Source organism: Lichenostomus cassidix, chromosome 5, assembly GCF_008360975.1.
Source record: "Lichenostomus cassidix isolate B80296 chromosome 5, HeHo_3.0, whole genome shotgun sequence".
In the NCBI taxonomy this organism is placed as follows: domain Eukaryota; kingdom Metazoa; phylum Chordata; class Aves; order Passeriformes; family Meliphagidae; genus Lichenostomus; species Lichenostomus cassidix.
In genome coordinates, this window is record NC_139486.1 from 43,857,082 (window position 1) to 43,876,182 (window position 19,101).

At 37.0% G+C, this 19,101-nt stretch overlaps 1 protein-coding gene across 2 annotated transcripts; it reads right to left on the minus strand.

Moving 5' to 3' along the window:
• Nucleotides 1–10,740: 10,740 nt before the first annotated feature.
• GAL (galanin and GMAP prepropeptide) lies at nucleotides 10,741–18,780 on the minus strand. Of its 2 annotated transcripts, XM_085062699.1 has the most exons (7): nucleotides 18,671–18,780; nucleotides 18,473–18,553; nucleotides 17,848–17,902; nucleotides 16,759–16,830; nucleotides 16,272–16,358; nucleotides 13,163–13,240; nucleotides 10,741–11,055 (listed from the first exon to the last, which is right to left on the minus strand). In XM_085062699.1, the coding sequence occupies exons 2-7, from the start codon at nucleotides 18,551–18,553 to the stop codon at nucleotides 11,003–11,005; spliced, it is 426 nt and encodes a 141-aa protein (XP_084918825.1). In that variant the 5' UTR covers nucleotides 18,671–18,780; the 3' UTR covers nucleotides 10,741–11,002. The 2 variants fall into 2 exon arrangements, with proteins under 2 accessions (XP_084918825.1, XP_084918826.1); XM_085062700.1 differs by lacking the exon at nucleotides 16,759–16,830.
• Nucleotides 18,781–19,101: the final 321 nt, after the last annotated feature.

Consider the following 19,101-nt stretch of genomic DNA (forward strand, 5'->3'; position numbering starts at 1 on the left):
AGCTATGACAAAGGAAGACACAACTTTTTAAATTGGTTTCTGTGAACTAGCTCTTTCACAGCATCTCTGTTGGGATGACCATTTCAGGACAATAAGAACCCTAATAACATAATGTGGCACAATACCAATGTATTCACTGCACAGAAGAAAGATGTGGCATTTACCTTTACAGAATATGCTTTTATAAGGAAAGAGCCAAGGGCATCCACATCCCCTGTAATCTCTGTGAGAAATGTTGCATCTTGAATGGACTCTGCAGAGCTGTTGTTTGTTTTAACCTTTTCCAGGTAGCCTAATTTGAGAATGTATAGACACAGAGAGGAATAACATGTGTGTTAAAGGAGAAGCTGCTACCTGAGCAGCTGCACACAGACCACCACAGACTCTGCCTGCTATGACCTGAGTCCCCTAGCAGTGCACAGCTCCATGGGTGTCCCTTTGGACTCCTTGCTCACACACACATTCACTCCCAGGTGTGCTTCCTCCTTCTACAGACCTGACCCTGGCTGCCCAGGAGCAGAATCTCAGGCGCTGGATTTATAAAACTAAATAATTTAGTAGTGTGGTACAGCAGCAGGTCAGCTCGAGTAGGGTGCCTCTGTGGAAGGACCCAGAGCAAAGAAGGTATTAAGGCAATTATACCCTTATAACTCAGGTAGCCACCCCTCATCTGCTTCTCAATCACCTTGCATTTACCTCTTGGTCAAATGGTAATTTTGGGGGTCTTTTAATACTTTGTTGGATTTTTTTTTTCCTCTGTGTTCATGCAGGCAGGTAATTTCCTGTTCTTGTCTTGTCCAGTTGCAGCTTCTGCTGGTGGTTTTAGCCTCCTTATCTTCTTGTTTGTGCTTCTGGTGCACCTACCTGCTTGTAGAGCATGGGAAACTAAAAAAAGCCTTGGACTCAGCATAAACATTACTTAGCAACAACCAAAACGTAAGTGTGTTGCCAATTTCCTTCTCATACTAAAGACAAAACACAGCACTGTACCAGATACTGGGAAAATTAGTAAGAAAATTAACTATATTCCAGCTGAAAAAATATCTAGGTGTGAGCTCACAGTTTGCAGCATAAGGTTTCAGCAAATCCAACTACTCCTGCTGAGCAAGGAAAGTTTAGCAAAGAGCATAGTAAATCACACATTATTAAAAATCTGTGTAACTCATTCTACTTAAAACTTACTTATGCTAAACATTTTTTATTTCTCAACACGTGGGCAGCTGTCTTATTAACAAGCCAAGGCATTATATAGGCTGGCTGTTAACAATAACCGAGGGAAGAACTTGGTGGGCCAAGAATTTTTTTTTGCACCATCCCTGAAAGTCAATCCATGCAGTGCAACTCTGCATGCCCATTGCCCAGTACTAATGTGTGACTCTGCCTTTAACCTTTCAAAAAGTTGTTTATTCTTGCTGCAACTGACACTCCTGAGAACTAGAGGTCCTTGTTCTGAGAACGAGTTGTGGAGTTCAAGTTCAGGTGTTGGACACCACACAGGTAGTGTGTTTCTCTCTGTTTACAGGCTTGAAAGCCACTGCATTGTTACCTCTTTTACAGGCAGAGGTATTGTAAAACATAGAGTGTTTAAAAGCAAGATCTTTAAATGGGTCAGTGAAGTCACAAGAGAAAAAAAAAGTTACAAAATTATAATTAAAACTTTAAAGAAAAAATATGATTGAAGAAAAACAGTATATGTGAGCCTTTTTAAGGAGATGAGGAGAAAAAAGAAAGCCTTGTGACAAAGTAGACTAAATGCTGTCTTATTATATGCTTAAGTGAGAATCTCTTTGTACCAAGACAAAAGAAAATTGCTGTGGGTCAAGGTAGTGTGATTTACTTTTTTTTCCACTGACTTGCTATCTTCTGCAGAGATGACAAGCATAAAAGTCACATCATTGCAAAGTCTGTTTCCTCAGACTAAATGATCTCCCACACAGATGGGCCATGATTTATGAGCTGAGTCTTTTTGGTGAAGGGTGTGAGAAGAGCATTCACTAGCCATGGATTAGACAGCTGGAAGATGAGAGAACTATTGCTAACATGATTCCATGAGCTAAATATCACAGGCAATTGATGCCATCATTCTTCTTCCTTTGGTCAAGGACAAAAGGCCTGATCCTAATACTTTTAGTGGAGGAAATCTCTAGTTGTGGAAATAGTGCCTTGACTTTATGTGGGATGATTTAAAAGTCTGGACTCAGAAGTGATGGTAGAATTTAAATTCGTAATTTTCCTTTTGTTCCACACAGAACAGCCTATGTAGAGCCCTGTGCTGTAAAGTCTGCCATGGCTAGCAGCATTTAAGTGGAACACAAGAATTACAGATCCATTGTGAAATACATTTTAAATTGCATTGCAATAATATTCTCCAAGTATCATCTTAGAATAAGAAAAACCTGGTTATGAAATTGCTTGCCCACATAGTAATTGCTGAGCTGTATGATTAGAAATTTAAGTGTCACTTTGCATATGTCATAGCCTTTATTCTGCGTGAATATAACAAACATCCATTGTCTGGAAATTTTTTTCATGCAGCTTTAACCCCAGTGCCCTCCTCAAAGCCCACAGACATCTGCAATATTTTAGAACAGTCTCCTAAATCAGCAAAGTTTCTGTTGATTTATGTGAATGATTGGAAAATTGATTTATGCCCAGGACTGATACACTGTCTCTATGCCCAAGTACCCAAATTTATTACTTTCTAAATTAATAGATTTGCCTTACATAAAAAAAATAAGTAAATAAATACATATAGATAATTATATTTTATACATATAGGATTTTTTTCCTGTGCTTTGAAGCACTGAAATGTGTAAGCCCTGCTCAGCAATAACAAAAACAGCTCTAGATTATCAACTCCGTGTTCAGCAGAAATCCAAAACACAACCCCATATTAGCCACTGGGGAGAAAACCAACTATACCTCAGCTCAAATCAGCACAGCTATAATCTTACCTATTTCTAATGCAGAACTTATGAGTGTTTTTTTCCCCATTATTTTTCACGAAAGCATTGGCAATTTACCCAGACAATCACTGCATGACTTGTGGATTTTAATGCCTGACTTTACTCCAGTGATGTCCTTAACATTTGTCATGCCACTACGAGAACATTTTTTAAATCACAGTTTGCAGTAGGATTGTATCACTGAGCCAGGACATTTCTCTCTGTCAACCAGCACACAGTGTTCTGCTAGAAGTTTCCACTTGCCCATTTCTAAAGGCACTACTGTTGTTTGTAATTACAATTCTTAGTAAATCAGACATCTCTGCAGAGTTAAACCTGCTCTGCTAAACGTGCCTGAGTTTTTCCATGAAGAGCACTATTACCACCTTGTGGCTACTGAGGCCATCTATTACAATCAGAAGAATAGTGCTTGAGTGTATTGCAGCCTTTCAAATTGGCAGCCTTTGAAATTGGCAGCCTTCTCTGCTCTATCTTTGCTTTTATGCATAAAAACTAGAGAACTGAAGCATTAAGAACAAACAGCCCTAACATGTTCCACATATTATTTTAAAATCAAAGCACAAAAAAAAAAAAAGCTGTAAACCTTGACTCTCCGAATATCTGAAACTTTTCTTCTGGAAACCCCTACCATGTTTTCTGCCAGTTTAGCAAGCTGTGGTTGTGTACCTTTAGAAAAAAAAGTCCAAAAGGCGTGTGAAACAGGGCCTAGTAACTTGCCTGAAAGATACTGCTTTAGTAACAGCAAAGGGAAAAATTATTCTTATGTCCATGGTCAATAAAATAACTACTTAGTAGAAAAGGCACAACTGCACAGAAAATGAGCCCAGTAATGTAGAGTATCTGTCCCCTCTGGCTGTGATTTTGGTGGGAAGTGGCACTAGGGAGCTCAGAAGGGAAGTGCCCTAGTACAGTTAATGAAGAAAGATTGTGCCTGAGGGCTCTTGTCAGAACATACATGTATATTCAGTGTTCATCTTTTTGTTCATCCTTTCCTTCTTCTAAAGGAAAGTCCTTCCTGCTGCAAGACATAGATTTAGCTTTTTATGTGATCTTGGAATTATTAATCTTAACCTGAACTGAGGGTTCTGCAAAAATGTTTTGCAGGTTGGATGCATAAGGGTAAGATTTTCAGAAGGTGATGCAAGTCCCTAGCACAATGTGAAGCATTATGGTGCCAAAGTCTTATAATATTTCAAAGGAAATTCAGGTGATGCTTGCATCATCCAGTCAAACCTCTGTCACCTGAATTTGGTGATGATTTGGGGCCCAGGCACTGCCACAGCACCTCCCCAGCTGAGTGCCTGTTTGTGCAGGGCAGGGTGTCCTGCACTGTGTGACCCAGAACCTGCAGCTACATTGCTATGGACTTACCTTGACACTCTCCTGGAAGGTTTTTGGCCTTGAGATGTTGGTGAGTTCTTTTTATCTGCTGGATAACATCGCATGTGTGCTGAGAAACAGGTAAACCAATAGTAACAAAGGTAAAACTTTGATAGCATAAGTTACTAGTGCTCTCCAGGCTTTCACCTATATAAGGAATTTCTTCTGGCATCCTGAGATTGAAATTTGTATAAAGTTGGATTTAAAAGTGCACCTAAGTTCTTATTTTAATAATGGTTCATATTGCATATAAATAATTAAAATTTCAAATCTTGCTGGTAATTCAATATTTGACTTCCTTGCATAGTCCTATAAATCCAATCAAGTCTGTTTCTTCAGCTGAAAATAAATTAACAGCTCAAAAAAGTGTGTCTTCAAATCACTTTAGAAAGTCAGGGATTAAAATCCTTAAAAGCTTTAATTCTTCTCTGAATGTATCTCAAATCTGTCAACAGGTGTGATTCTGCTACGAATTCACAAAAGGAAAATAAAAATATTAGGGTTTTTTCCCCACAAAGGAAAACATCCTTTTATATCTGGCTGAGGCAAAGAATAATGTTATGCTTAATAACTACTACAGATGATAGAAGTAAAAAAGAGGTTATATCTTCTTCCCTTTATCCAGTCAACAATATCTGGCTTATCAACACTGTCACAATTATTAATTATTGGTAATTACCATGTTTTATGCTAATACATAGTTAGAATGGGGAGAAGAATGTCAAAATAATGATTAACATTACAAAATTATGATTTGTAATTAAACAGATGTTTGAGAGCTCTGGTGAACAATAAAATACCATGCATAATGTGCACTGCAAAAAGAAAAACAAAAATGGGTGAGAAGACAAAGAAAAATGTAAATATTTTGGGGAAAAGAAGTGTTATATAGTTTGAACTACATAAAATAAATAAAATTTCACAGATGTGGGTATCCTTCTAAATAATACACAGACAGAGTATCATTTCCTTAAATGTTAAAATCAGTGGATGGTTCTGATGGCACAGCGACAGAAGGAATCAATGAACAGCATGCTTTGCAGCAGGTGGGAAGGAGGAGTATTGCTGATGGCATAAGGGTGATTATAGTTTTACTTCTGAAATCATTTTTTACATAAGATCTGAGATTTGTTAAATTTAATTTCTTTTAACAACGTTGCTCTGCTGGATGAAGCCAAACCTTAGGTGGTATAAATAGATGTACTTTCAAGGTCAACAATACCACTGCACTTAGTTTCATAGGTCAGGATTTAGCACTTACATGCTGTACTTGATGAGCTGCATTTTTAAACAGTGGCTAAGTGGGTAACCAGCAGGAAAGCCAAGCAGGCACAATTTGCAAAACTGTGTTTTGAAAAGTGGTACAAAAATGTAACATTGAGCTGTCAAAACATGGTTATTTTCCCTGTCTGCTTCTACTGGTTCTCTAAGCCTTGGGGCCTGGGTTCATTCTGCTTGATTTGAAGGAGGAAATCCAAATGCCTGATTTAAAGGGTTGCTCTGGATTCAGAGCTCTGCTAGGAGGGAGCAGATTCACATCTTCCTTCCTCTTCAGTTCCAGTGCCCAGAGCGCCTGTGGAGAGTCCTAGAAGCTGTTACTCAATGTAAGTGTCCTCAAACACTGATGTGCAGAAAAGATGCATGAAATTCTCGCAGAAATCTTTGGGGAATACATTAAGTCGTTAATTGCTGCAAAGAAGAGTAGATGTGAAAACTATCAGAAAGCTAATGATTCCTAAATCTATTACCATCTTTATAGATTAGAAATTGAAGAACAGGATAACCTTATCAAATTGCAGAAAAATCTTAGGGAAGCAGGGTGTGATTCCCCTGCACTGTTATCTGAATAAATAATAAGCAAAGAATACTCCTTCTACATATATAACGTGGGAACTTATATTGATGTAAATAATTAGAGCATCAGTTTTAAATCTTGTCAAGAAATGCTACCTTTATTGTTGATCAATGTAGATAATATCCATTGTGTTCATAAATCTGAACAATTATTTTCTGATAGAATGATTTTTAATGGAATAGAATAAATTCAAGGAAATATATTATTAGCATTTTGAAGGGGAATTTATATAAGCATTACATTCTGAAATCATTATATAAGTGTTTGTAAGTTATAAATATTCAGCATTTATTTTAGAAACTAAAAATATCCAATCTGGATGGTAACAGGTATTTTAGAATTTCTCCTCAGGCAGACATTCTGTTTGAGACTCATGTCTCTCAGCACTCAGAAAGGCTGTATGATTTATATATACTTAAATAGTAGAAAATCTGTGGTGATCAATTAAATTATAAATGTATAAGTGGAATCTCAAGGGAATTTGATAAAGTTTTTGGGAACAAGCTTTTTGATAAAGTTTTTACTCCTTTACAAACAAGGAGGTAAAATAATTCTCATCTTTGGTTCAACTCTGGATTTTTAAACCTCATTTCCAGGAGGTTCTGAGTGTGGCACATGCATTGACAAATGTCCAGTGCTCTGAGGTATTAAAAATCTTAACAAATTGGTTTTTGTATATCCAGCCACTGAATCTGAGTGGTAAAGTGATCTGTGAGTTGCAGTTTTCTATGGCTCAGTCCTAACAAAACTAATAATCAGAATTATTATATGCTTTTATTTAAAAATAAATTATAGAACACAAAATAGTCGCAGAAGTACTGCAGTGTTAATGTACTCTGAGAATTCATGAAAAATTGTTCTGCAAATAACAGTCAACTTAAACTTTATTTTAACTCTCATACCTACCCTGGAAATCTCTTGAGTAATCTGGACAAATTGCAAAGTACTTTTCTAACTTGTTGCCATTTTGTGTCACATATCCTGAAATAACCTAAAAATACTTTTGCCACTTTTTGAGGAGTTTTTTATGTGTTTCTTCACATGCTATCTCACAGCAAATCTCCTCCTCTCTTTTGAAACACAAAAGAACACTTCAGAATATGTCAGAATCTTTTGCAAACGAACTCCCACCAAGCTTCTCTATGACCTCAGGCCAAAAGAGCTGTCTTTTGAACATTAAACCCAAAAGCAGGGTTATGTCAACCCCCAATATCAAGCCCCCTCAAACATCCTCAGAACTCAGAGTCCTAGCTAATTTTTCTATGCTAATATTGCAGTCTGACCTTTACATGAGTAGACAGGTGGGAAAATGCATGCATCCTGTCAGCTCCCTAATGACTTTCTAATCTGTATAGAACCTTCTGAGCCAGCTGTGCCACCAGAAATTCCCCTTTTTATGCTGAACTGATTTGCATTTAAGCAAGTTTTAATGAGACTACCTGACAGGTGAAACATTATATAAAATTAAACTTTGTTGTTGTTGTTGTTATAGGTAGTATTCAGAACTTGGTATTTCTCTAGAGTTTTCAGCCAAAAATACATAATTTCCAAGTTTCTTTTGTAAACTGGCATCAAATGCTGTGCAGCTGAAGGAGTCCTGTTTGATAATCCCTGGATCAGGTTCTAAGGGCTGTTTTACAGCTCTGTGCACACAAGTCCCTAATTTGGTGAAAGAATTTAACTGGACATTTGGACTTCAAAGGACTTTTCCTCCACGAATATAACTGTTTCAGAACCCATGGCTTCCACAAAGTCCTGTTCCACGATTTCATCATGAGATGTATGGAAAAGGCTTTCTTCTTTTTTCTGGGTGTGGAGTGTAAAAGTGTTACTTGACAATTTTATCATCATTTAGCATTTAATCATTAAATGCTAATAAATGAATTTGCGAAGCACCTTTAGCACAACATTTAAGATTCTCACCTCTCACCTATTTAGTTTCTCTGTGTAGGAAAATTACTGTAAAAATATTTGTCACTTTTCCCTATGGCTTTTCTGGCCCTACAGTGCTTTTCTCTTCACAGTGAACTGCCCAGAACTGCTGCTGCCACCAAAGTTGGGAATGGTATATTTTCTTTATGTTTCCTAGCATTACTTTTGCCTTTCTATCCACTGCTGAGGTTTAAAAAAAAAATAAATTTAGAGGACTGTGTGCAATGAGTCTGAGTTCTATTTCCAGGCACAATTTGGAGCATCAGTATACGTATGCAAAATTAGAGTTGTTTTTCTCTGCGTACATAATTTGCTTGCATCAGCATTTAATCTCATCTTCCATTTTATTGTCCAGTCATTCAGCATCATGCAAGCCTTCTGCTCATTGTCACAGTTAAATTTGCGTGAAGGGTAACTTCATATGACTGACAAACATTACAACAAAGTTTTACTCTTTTTTTTTTTAATTTGGCTTTTGTCTGTAGTGTAAACACATTTTTAGCTAACCCTACACAAAAGTGGAATATAATGTCTGCAAATTAGCAATAAATTATATAATGAGATGGAAACTGATTTTTTAAATTATTATTTTCTACTGCAACTTGTCACATCCTTTTATTGTCTATTTTCCCTGTTGAAACTTACTTTTCAAACTGTGATTTAAAGGCCATTTTTTCTCAGGTGTTTGTCCAAGAGGTTGATTATGGAGATGTTGTTCCAAATATTTGCAGAATGTGTGTCTGAGATTAAGTCTTTCATGACATATTTTAGATGAGTGTTAATAAGATAATAGTGTCATTGAAATCGTGAAATTGATCCAGAAAAATGGCCCTTTATTGTAGTTTTCCTCCTCCCTATTGCAAAGGTAAGAAATGTTAGAGGGTGAAGAAACAAGCTGAAAATTTTTCCTTTTCTGTATTCTGTAGTATTATGTGTTTGAATGCAGAAATTATTAAGTGAAATATTATGTGGACTGCTTTTGGTAATTAGATTTTAATAATCTGGTTTCTATAATATACACATAAAACAGTGCAGCACAATGTAAAACCTTGTGGGCCTCCCTGCTTAGACAGTGCTGTAAATCTTCCTGATCCTATGAGTTTTCCATTATTCCAAATAATCTCAAATTTCAGAATTTCAAATAAACATTCTAACACCGCGACTCCAACTCCAACTGAGGATATGCTAAACTGATTAAAGTAATAACTGTTCTCTAATTCTATCCTATTATTTCTAATTTCTTATCCTTTTTCAAAAGGAAAGAAATTCAATGCTAGGATGAAGTTCCTTTTATTTGATCACAGATTCAGCTGCTTTGCCTAAGATGGTTTGCTACTGAATTCTTCAAATAGATCCTGGATTTTAGCAGGCAATGAACCAAAGTCCATGGAAAAATGAATGAAAAAAACCTCATGATTTTAGTGAGCTCTGCTTCAAGGTTATGTGAGAAGTGTGGACATTACCAGTGGAAATGAGAGGTTGGACTTACTGAACTGTACTAATGTAGATGTTAAATTTCGCTCTGTTCTTTTTGTCACATTTTGGGAAGCCCATGAAGTTACCAAATAATGTTGAACTAGCAGCATGTATACTAACAGTGTATACTTTTTTCATCAATTAAAAAAAAAAAAAGAAATCCAGTAAACCATTGTGTGAAGGGTTTGCTCAGAAGCTCACTGGATCTGATGAAGAGTGTACTTTTCACACTTTGGAAAGTGAAAGCAGCAGACATGAGATCAGAGGCTGAGTGATTATTATAGGAAGAGCACAGCCAGGATGACAAGGTGGGATGGTTATGTGGGTACAAACTAGACACCAGTGGCTTGGCTTTTAGAATTCAGCTGTGCTGGAAGTGAAAAACAGATTAGGTAATAAAGGTCTGCAAAATTTCTGTCTGTGCACTCCAGTGCACGTCAGCATTTTGAAAGGATGGTATTTCATTGCACTGTACAGAGGCTGAAAGTCATCTGAATAGGAAAAACCTTTATGAGGTTCTGCATCCTCTCAAACCTTTCCTCAGCCTTGATATGACATTTATTGTGTGCAGACCTAGCATCCTGGTCCTGTACATCAAAGCTGCTTTGCATGGATTAAACGTGAATCCAAGTTCTTTGTTAGACTAAAGCATCTCATAAAATACATTTTTAATCTTGGAGCAGCTGGGAGCTTTTCTTCATTTGGGAGCACAGCCCCGATGTTCTCAATGAAATAAGAATCTTCCCCATAAAATTTGTGTAAACCTGCACAGAACAGTTAAATTTGCATTGCATCAAGGCATGCTGCAGCTGATGGGCTGGGGTAGTACAGGGCAATAATATGAAATTTATTATGAACATGCATTTATTTCATGCCTATGAAAATATGAACAGGAAGTAATGTTTCCATGAAGCACAGAAGTTTAGACAGATCTGTGACCTAAAAAGATTCTTCAAGGCAGCACTTTGAAGTCAGTTTTTATGTTATCCAAAGCAGAAAATATATGGTATTTATGATTTATTTTGCTCTGGTATTGCAGAGTATAGATGCAGTGTAATCTTACAGTTTACCTTGGGCTTCGTATATGATGCATTGTGTGTTGGTATGTATGTAATTTTAAAATGAAACAAATTAGTTGCTGTTTATTTTTATTTTATCATTTACCTACAGAAAAATATTACCAAGGCAAAATTATACACTATAACATTGCAGGAGAGGGAGGGAAGGGGAAAAAAAAAAAAGCAAAAATAATCCAACAAACCAACCAGAGGGCAGAATGCTGTTTACCATTTATCAGATTAATGCAAACAATACTTCTCAACTTCAGATCATTTGGGTCTTTTGTTTAGAATTCAGTCTAAATCTACACTGCAACAAAATAAAAATGTATTCTTCAAGACTGGTTCATTTCCTCTGGTGTAGGTAGCTTGTCAAGTGCTCCTGCCTCTGCCAAATAAGAAAAAAAAATAATTAGAACATATGTAAATATACATATTTATCTTAGCGCATAAGTAATGAGATCCAGTTTTGGTAATATAAATTTTTTAATACTTTTCTCAACTATAAGAGGCAAATCTTTGAACTTTTCATATTTTAATTTATAAAATACTGGGGCTTTTTCTTCTGAATGTCAATAATACCTTCCTGATATAATTTCAACATTTTAGAAACAGCAGTGACAGAACAGCAATTAAATTATATTAATTTTATTATGTCAATTGGTATTGCTGGATCCCAGCATCTGAAAAGACTTAATATTATCTGATTACAGCTGCCATTCTACATGTTGCTCTTTATGAGAAGCATTTAAAGCTGGAGGGAATAATTTCCAAAAAGAAGAGCTGAAGGCCACTGTTTGTTATCACCAAGGTACTTTTTAGCAGTAAAAATACTGTCTTTTCTTGCAGATTAAAATGTATATTTAATCTGAATAACTATTCCCTGAATGTGAATCCCATGAGTGAGATTTTTCCCCCTTCCCCCACCAAGGAACATATCTAAACCAATGTATTTAATGTAGTAAAGTTTTATTTAAGCAGAAGTGTTAAAGGATTCCTATCATTTAAAAATATGGTTTTCACCTGCTAAATCTACAGTTCTGGTTTCATGTAAGAGTTTGTACTAAGCCTTTCCAATAAAGAGATAATATGTGATAAAATTCTGTGTCTTTTACAACCTGAAAATACAAGGAGTATGTCTGGGTAAAGCCAGATCTGGAGATTCATTTTTGTTTTTCATGAGGTCATGGTAATACCACCACCTTTTCTGAATAAAAACAATTGTTTCTCATCACTGTCCTAAGAAGGGAACCTTTTCTGTTCATTTGTTCCAGGGAAGAAGTAATTTGTTGTTCTGCATTTCATTTTATTGCCTGATTTAGCAGCTTTTACCCTACTCAGAGAGTGTGTGCTTGAGTTTAACTCGTTTCACACCCTTTTTATTGTGTCCAAATATTGATTTTACTTTCTAGGCTTAATTAGCAGAGTAAAGGAGTGTTTTGGGCTCTTTCTTCACATTGGCATAACAAACATGCTACTACTATGTCCACAGTAAATATACGTGCTAATAATCTACTTTAAACATATATTTGAATTATTTCAGGCCCTTAGGACTAGCTATAAAGTGTTTTTGTTTTCAAATGCAAATTCAATTCAATAAACACTGGGTTCATATTTTCAGTAATGAGAATTATCTTCCTTGGGTGGATACAAATAGTGCAGAAAACAATGACATAAAAGCATCCCAGGTCTGCAGAGAACAAACAGATCTGTTGAACGCCTCTTTTAATAATGAAATTAAAACACAAAGGTACACACAGTTCCAGAGCATACACTTGCAATAAAGTTGTTTATAATTTGTTGCATACAAGAGTAAGAATATAGAAGTTACTGATTTATTGTCTACTTTCTGAGACAGAAAAATCCTCAAGCATTTGCAGTAGAGTAACTTTTTTCTACCTGTTGTTCTCTTTACAACTATATATTATGGTTTTACACATTTTGTAGATCATTTTAGAAGAGCTGAAGAGGTTTTAAAAACTAAAAGTTATGTTTGTTTGAGCTTTTTTAAAGCAAAGCTAATGAAAACTCAGAAGCAGCCAAATTTCTTCTTCATTGAATGCCACAGTGAAGTTACCATTCTTATAGAATCAACTGTAAGCTCAGTATTACAACTCTTGTCATAATTGACATAAACTCTTGTCACTCACTGTGAGATTCTACAGAGTTTTTACTTAAGAGCATTCTGAGCTGTTTGCCAACACTCAGCTCAGTGTTGTTGCCATTTTATCACACAACTTTATCGTAGAATACATGCAAAAAGGGAGATGTACTTCATCACTAACAAGTGATGAAATGGTATCAGAGATCTGCTACATCAGATCTCCACTGAGCTGCAGTTCTGCAGGATCACCTGCACTGTGTGTGATCCCAGAGCAGCTGTTCAAAGTCTTGCACACTCAAATCTGTGGTAGATGTGTACATGGAGGGCTAGTCTTGTCTCCTCAGTAAATTTCATACCAGAAACTGTGAAGTATTAAAAGGTATTCACTCACCTTTAAGATGCAAGTAAGTCAAAAATTCAATTACTGTGCGCACAATGTTTTCATCAGCCATGGGTTTTCCAAGATTCCCTGTTAAGAAAGGTGGTTGTTACTCGGAATTAGCATGGTTTAAAGATACATTGTGAGAGATATTGTGGCTAAGTTTATGAGTACTCGGGGGGGGGAAGGGGGGGAACCCCAAAAGCTATCTAAAATTCCTTTTTCCTTAAAATCCTTGATGGAAAACCTCATTTCATGGAAGAGCAAAGCCCCTATAAGATTGCTAACTGCAATTCTCGGAATCAAAATCACCCAGCTTTGCATGCCATTGCTGCACAGCTGCTGCTTTGACTCCTTAATGACTGTGGTCTTTAAGACTTCTGAGATCTGTTGTAGAAGAGAGTTATCCTCTGTTCCCACCTCTCTCCCTTGTGTCCACCAATCTGAGCCTGAAGGGATAAGTTAAATTTTAAATTTAGCCAACGAACTCATCAGCTTTACAGAACAGTTAAAAGTTCTTCATGTAGCCTGACTTTGCTCCAAATAAGCCTCTCAAGCGATTCAGAAGTGATTTGTAGCCCAAAAGCTAGGCCTGCCTGGGTGTTTTCCTTCAAGTCCAGAAAGATATGTTTTTACGTAGTTATCTAATCCAATATACTTGGTTTTGATCTTGTGAAAATAGGCTTTTTGATGCTATTTTAATGGCCTCATGGGTGCTTGCTGTTGCACTTTTGAGAAGGTTGCTTTCTGCATCTGTTAATGAGAGGGGAAAAAAAATAGCAGGGGTTTGGAGAGAGACATCTTGTTATTTTTAAGAGGATGGAGAACTGCTCTGTATTAGAAAACAAATGGTTAAGTAATTTCCCCAGGACTTGTAGCTCTCTGCACACAGAGATGAGTACCAGAACCAACACTGCATTATTGCATCGCCGAGAATATTATCAGACAGGTCAGCAGGCAGACTGAGCTCTGTAGCACAAATTAAAATCATTGATGAGAGTTGTAAGGGACACAAGGTTTTCTGGACCATGGAGAATTAGCATTTAAGAATGTATTTAATACATTTGCACCTAAAAATCTTGTCTTGCAGTCTTTGAACTGACACAAAGATGATACTATGATTTACCGTAATAATATTTGTATTATTTGAATTTTTTCTTAACTTTTATTCCCACCTAACCTAGATTTTTATTATTATTATTATATTAGTCACTTTTTTACCCAGATTTTATTATCCATGCAATATTTATTGGATAAATATTTTTCCTCAGTGACTTGGGAATGTTGTACTTTTTTATTGCTCTGCTATTGACCTTAATTCCATGTAGTCAATAATGCACAGACTTTAGTAAAGAAACCATTATGATCTTGTAACTGAAGATTTTACTAATTATGCTCATAGATGGCTGTAGTTTTGTTGTGGTTTTTATTTTCTTGGGCATAGTGTTAAATCCCTAATACAGCTTACAAATTTTTCTAGGTTATCTGGAGAGCTCATGAATTTTGCAGCATTCCTTCAAGGACAGCACAGTCCTTTGCATGAACTCTTTTACATTAATAAAATAATATGTGTATGTATTGTCATTTTAAGGTGCTTTTGTTAATAATCAGGAGAAATCCTTTTTTTTCAGTTAAAATAAGATTCTGATTACCTTATGCATTTTATATCTGTATATACATACATACATATATTTAAATCTCCTTTGGGGGGGAACTCTGTAATTAACTTCAGCTTCAGATAAATTTTCAGGAAGAGAATGAAGAGAATGAAGTTCATAGCAGAGGCAGCTGTATAATTTTGAAGGCTCATCCTGACAAGTTTGGTTGCGTTTACTTGTAATTGTGGAGGCTCAACAGGACCCAGCAAAAGATTCCCACAAATCTAGAAATTCATACTCCTTAAGGGACCTGGTATATCCCCAGATGGCAACATGTTGGAACATGATCTCCACTGCTGGAGATCAAATGCCTTCCTTTCACATTGTTTGACTGGCAAAATATTGGTTCTACACCAGCATTTGAGAAAGCAAGGTTGGGGTTTTTTTTCATTAAAAACCAACAAACAAACAAAACTACAGCACAGCATGAAAAAAAAAAAAATACTACACTCAAAACCCCTCTATGTAACTGCGTACCAGAACTGAGCTGACAATCCTTCAGAGAGTGTTGACTAAGAAATGTATTCATGTTTCTCTTCTCTTTACAAAGGATGTAGATACGAGATTGTAATTAAGCACATTTCCTTCATTTATGAACTTATTTAGTGTTAACTACATTTGTGCTGTGCTTATTTAAAACAGGCTCCAAAACCTTTGTTTTGTCCCTATTAGTGCAGTGATAAATGCAATGGTACTCAGTAAACACCATGGTCACTTTTGTCAGCTTAAGGATGAGATTCATCCCAGCTCACTTTAGATGTCTGCAGCACATTTAGCTACTCCTCAGGAGATAAAACAGGTTTTTCTAGCAGTTTCTGCACCTTATCCTGAAATAGGTGCTCAAAATAAAGCCTAAACATTGTCATCTTCTCTTCCTAAAGGGAGTCTAGGCATACATTTTAGAGGCCAAGTTCTGGATGACAAATCCAGAACAAGGCTGTACCCTTTTCATTACCATTTACTAAATTCTGACTCATGCAACATCAAAACATGTTGACTTGACTTCAATTGTGACCAGCTTCTCAATCTTTTCATGAAGATAATCCTAATATTGAGACTTTATATTTTCTATAGCCTTCAATACCAAAAGATGACTTTATGAGTTTACTTCTTTGCTAAAAAAAGCCAAAAAACCCTGGAATGTCTAGGGTGATATTGGAAATATTTGTTTGAACATATGAAAAGAGAAAAAAAAACCCTAAGTTTTTCAAAGCAATATGATCTATTATACATTTAAAGCAACAAAAGTATGACACATTTTCCTAATCACTTTGATGTTTTAATCTATGACCATACAAAGATCACAATCGAATGACCAAATGTCATTTTTCTTCCTGTCATATGTTTATTAGGATTTCTGTTGAAATTCAGGAATAGCTTTGTATCCAGGCAGTCAGTTAATAGTAATAAATCACTAAACATTAAAAACAGATCAACCATACAGGTTTTCAGATTTTCTTTACCTGCTTTAATATCCTCATCAGGCGGTATTTCACGTTTACCAGAGAAACCATGCTTGTCATTAAAAGATCTGTGGTTATCTACTGCATCTGATAAATAAATTAAAAATCAGAAGAGTTAATTGACTTAGCAACAACCTTTCCTATATTGCTTGCTTTTAATGGATTTCAGTGAAAAGGGTCATGATGGGCAGTTTTGATGTGCAAAATTACAAGGAAGACGTTCATGTGTCATTAAATACAATAACCTTTATTCCAAATTTGTGCTTATGATTTATACCAATTACAGACCCACTCCTGTGCTACATACTTGCTGAAGCTATTACTGGATTTAGAAATTATAAAATAAATGTAAAGTGCATATCTGCATGTAAACTGGGAAGTTGTTCTTACTACTCTTTCCTCTACCTTTAAGGAAGTGTTGCTGGTGAGTTTGCTTAAAAGAAAACTGCAGATAGTTTACACAAATAGCCTTCAGAAACTATCTTACATGCCCCTGGTGCCTCTTCTCTCCCCCTTGCAATGGGCATTTCCTTTATCAGTAAAAGCTGATCAATACGACCTGCAACAAAGGATGATTCCTATTATCCAGTCTTAGATATAAGTCTTTGACAAGTACATTTCCCCACAGCAAATCTTTTCCCCAAAGCAATTTTTTTCCAATTTGCTTAGATCTGCTTTGGGCAAATATACTTCCAGACATTTACAGAACCAGTTAATATATTTAAGATGCATTTAACTCCCCTTTTCCTTTCTTTTTTTTTTCCTTTTTTAGGTATCCTCATTGTTAGCTTTTAAAAAAATGAAGAGAGTCAGAGTAAGTATCTGTAGTATTTGTCTATGTATTACTGAAACTGAAAATATAGAAACACCAGTAATGAATGTTATCACATTCATAAGAATTAGTGGTAAAAGGACAAATATTTGAGACAGCTTGGTACCACATTACTTTTCTTATAACCTGCATTTGTTATCTCCACCTTTGTAAACCAGTGCTCCTGTATTTTGAACACCTTGTAAATTGATTTTTCACATAGTGAACTGTTAACAGTCTTGAGTTTGCAAGGTACTGTTTTAATTTACTTTGCTTTAATTTAAAAAAAAAAAATTAGTACAACAAAGTCAAGTAGTGAAACAGTTTGTAAAGAGATTTAAAGGTGAAATCTGAACTACATAGAGAAGTGCCAAATGCCACATTTTGTCATTGTGCCCTTGACATCTAAGATGCTATAAGATCTTTTAACACTTCTGGTGGTGAAGTATTTGTCATGAAAATTACAGTTCAGAAGCTCAAAACGTTATCAGATGTGTTTCTGGACATAAGGCATCCCATCAAAACTCTGCTTTAGAAAAGAATAGCTGCTGTCTAAGACAACTCAATTCTATGATAGGCATGTAACAAATACCTAAACAAATATTTTCCCAAATCAGTTTCTTCAGTCTTGCAGGTTTAAACAAAATTGCTATACTCAGAGGTGAATAACACACTATGTACACTGATTTATAAGAAAAAGAGAAAAAACCCACAGCTTTTGCACTTTGAAGTAATGTTTAAAAAAAAGTTTAAAGCCTCACTTACGTGGCCCAAGTAGGTAACCAGCACTATTCAAAGTCCAACCCCTTTTGTCTTTTGCCTTAAAGAAAAAAATGCAAGTATGTTATTGCATGACCTACATTCAAAAGGACATTCTCTTAGCAGGTAGAGTCTTCTGATGGCTCAAATTCAAGAAAAATGTTTTAAAAATTAAAGTAAATCATATTGAAGCAAATATTAATGGTGAGCTCTTGTCCCCACTCTAAGTCTATAGTGTTGCTATTGACATCCATGCGGTTTGAAGACTTCACACCATGTAAGTGACGACTGCAAATCACACTTTGGAGGCAGAAATTTTGACTTTATACTTAAAGTTTATATTACCACCTGATAGCCCCTTAGCAACAGCAATGCTTCTTTTTATTGCTTGGATATACATGACAGCCTCTTCATTAAAAAAGTTCGTATGTACATCATCTTTTCTGGGGCAGGCAGGACACCCATTCAATTCTGGTCTATCAGCAAGACATTTTTAGTCGTGCTATTTGTTACGAGGGAGATAGTATTTAAAATTTCCAAATTCTTAACTGAAAAATTAAAAAAGCGAACCGCTCAGATCTGTGTACAGTGTGCATCCCCGGGAGGTTCACACTGAGACAGCGATACTTACTGAGAAAACCAGCCCGAGCGTTTCCGAGAGAGTGGCGCAAAGGATGAGAGACAGGAACAGCAAACTGGTGCACCTCTGCATCTGCAAGGAGACCGCAGCGGGTGAAGGCTCTGGCTGCCCCGGGGCGAACCCACCGCCCGGAGCGGCTGCAGGGCTCGGCAGCCCCAGCGGGGCCGGCAGAGGGGCCGGGAGGAATACCTTGGTCCGGGGCGGTGTGTCCCTCGCAGCGATGCCGGGCTGTCCCTCGGAGCTCTCACTGCATGGCCGCGGCTGCTCCGCGCTCCCGCCGCGCTTTATGGGCTGCGGAGCCGGCGGAGCGCAGAGCCAAGAGCCGCCCACCGCCTCCCCCCGCCTCCCCCGGGCCATCTCCCCCCGGCACCCGCCGCTTTGGGAGGGCAGAAATCACGGCAACCCAATTAGAGGCACTTGGGAGCACGGCGAGGGCAATTACCCTGTGCCTGCCCTGTGCCTGCGCCGCCGCACCGGGACCGGCGACAAGGGGGGACAAGGGGGCTGAAGGGAACACGCAGCGCTTTGCAGAGCCTCAGGTACGGGAGCAGCGCTAAACCCGAGTGCCAGCCTGTGCTGCTGGCGGACCAGGCTCACGGCCTTTGGGGACAGCGAGGGCT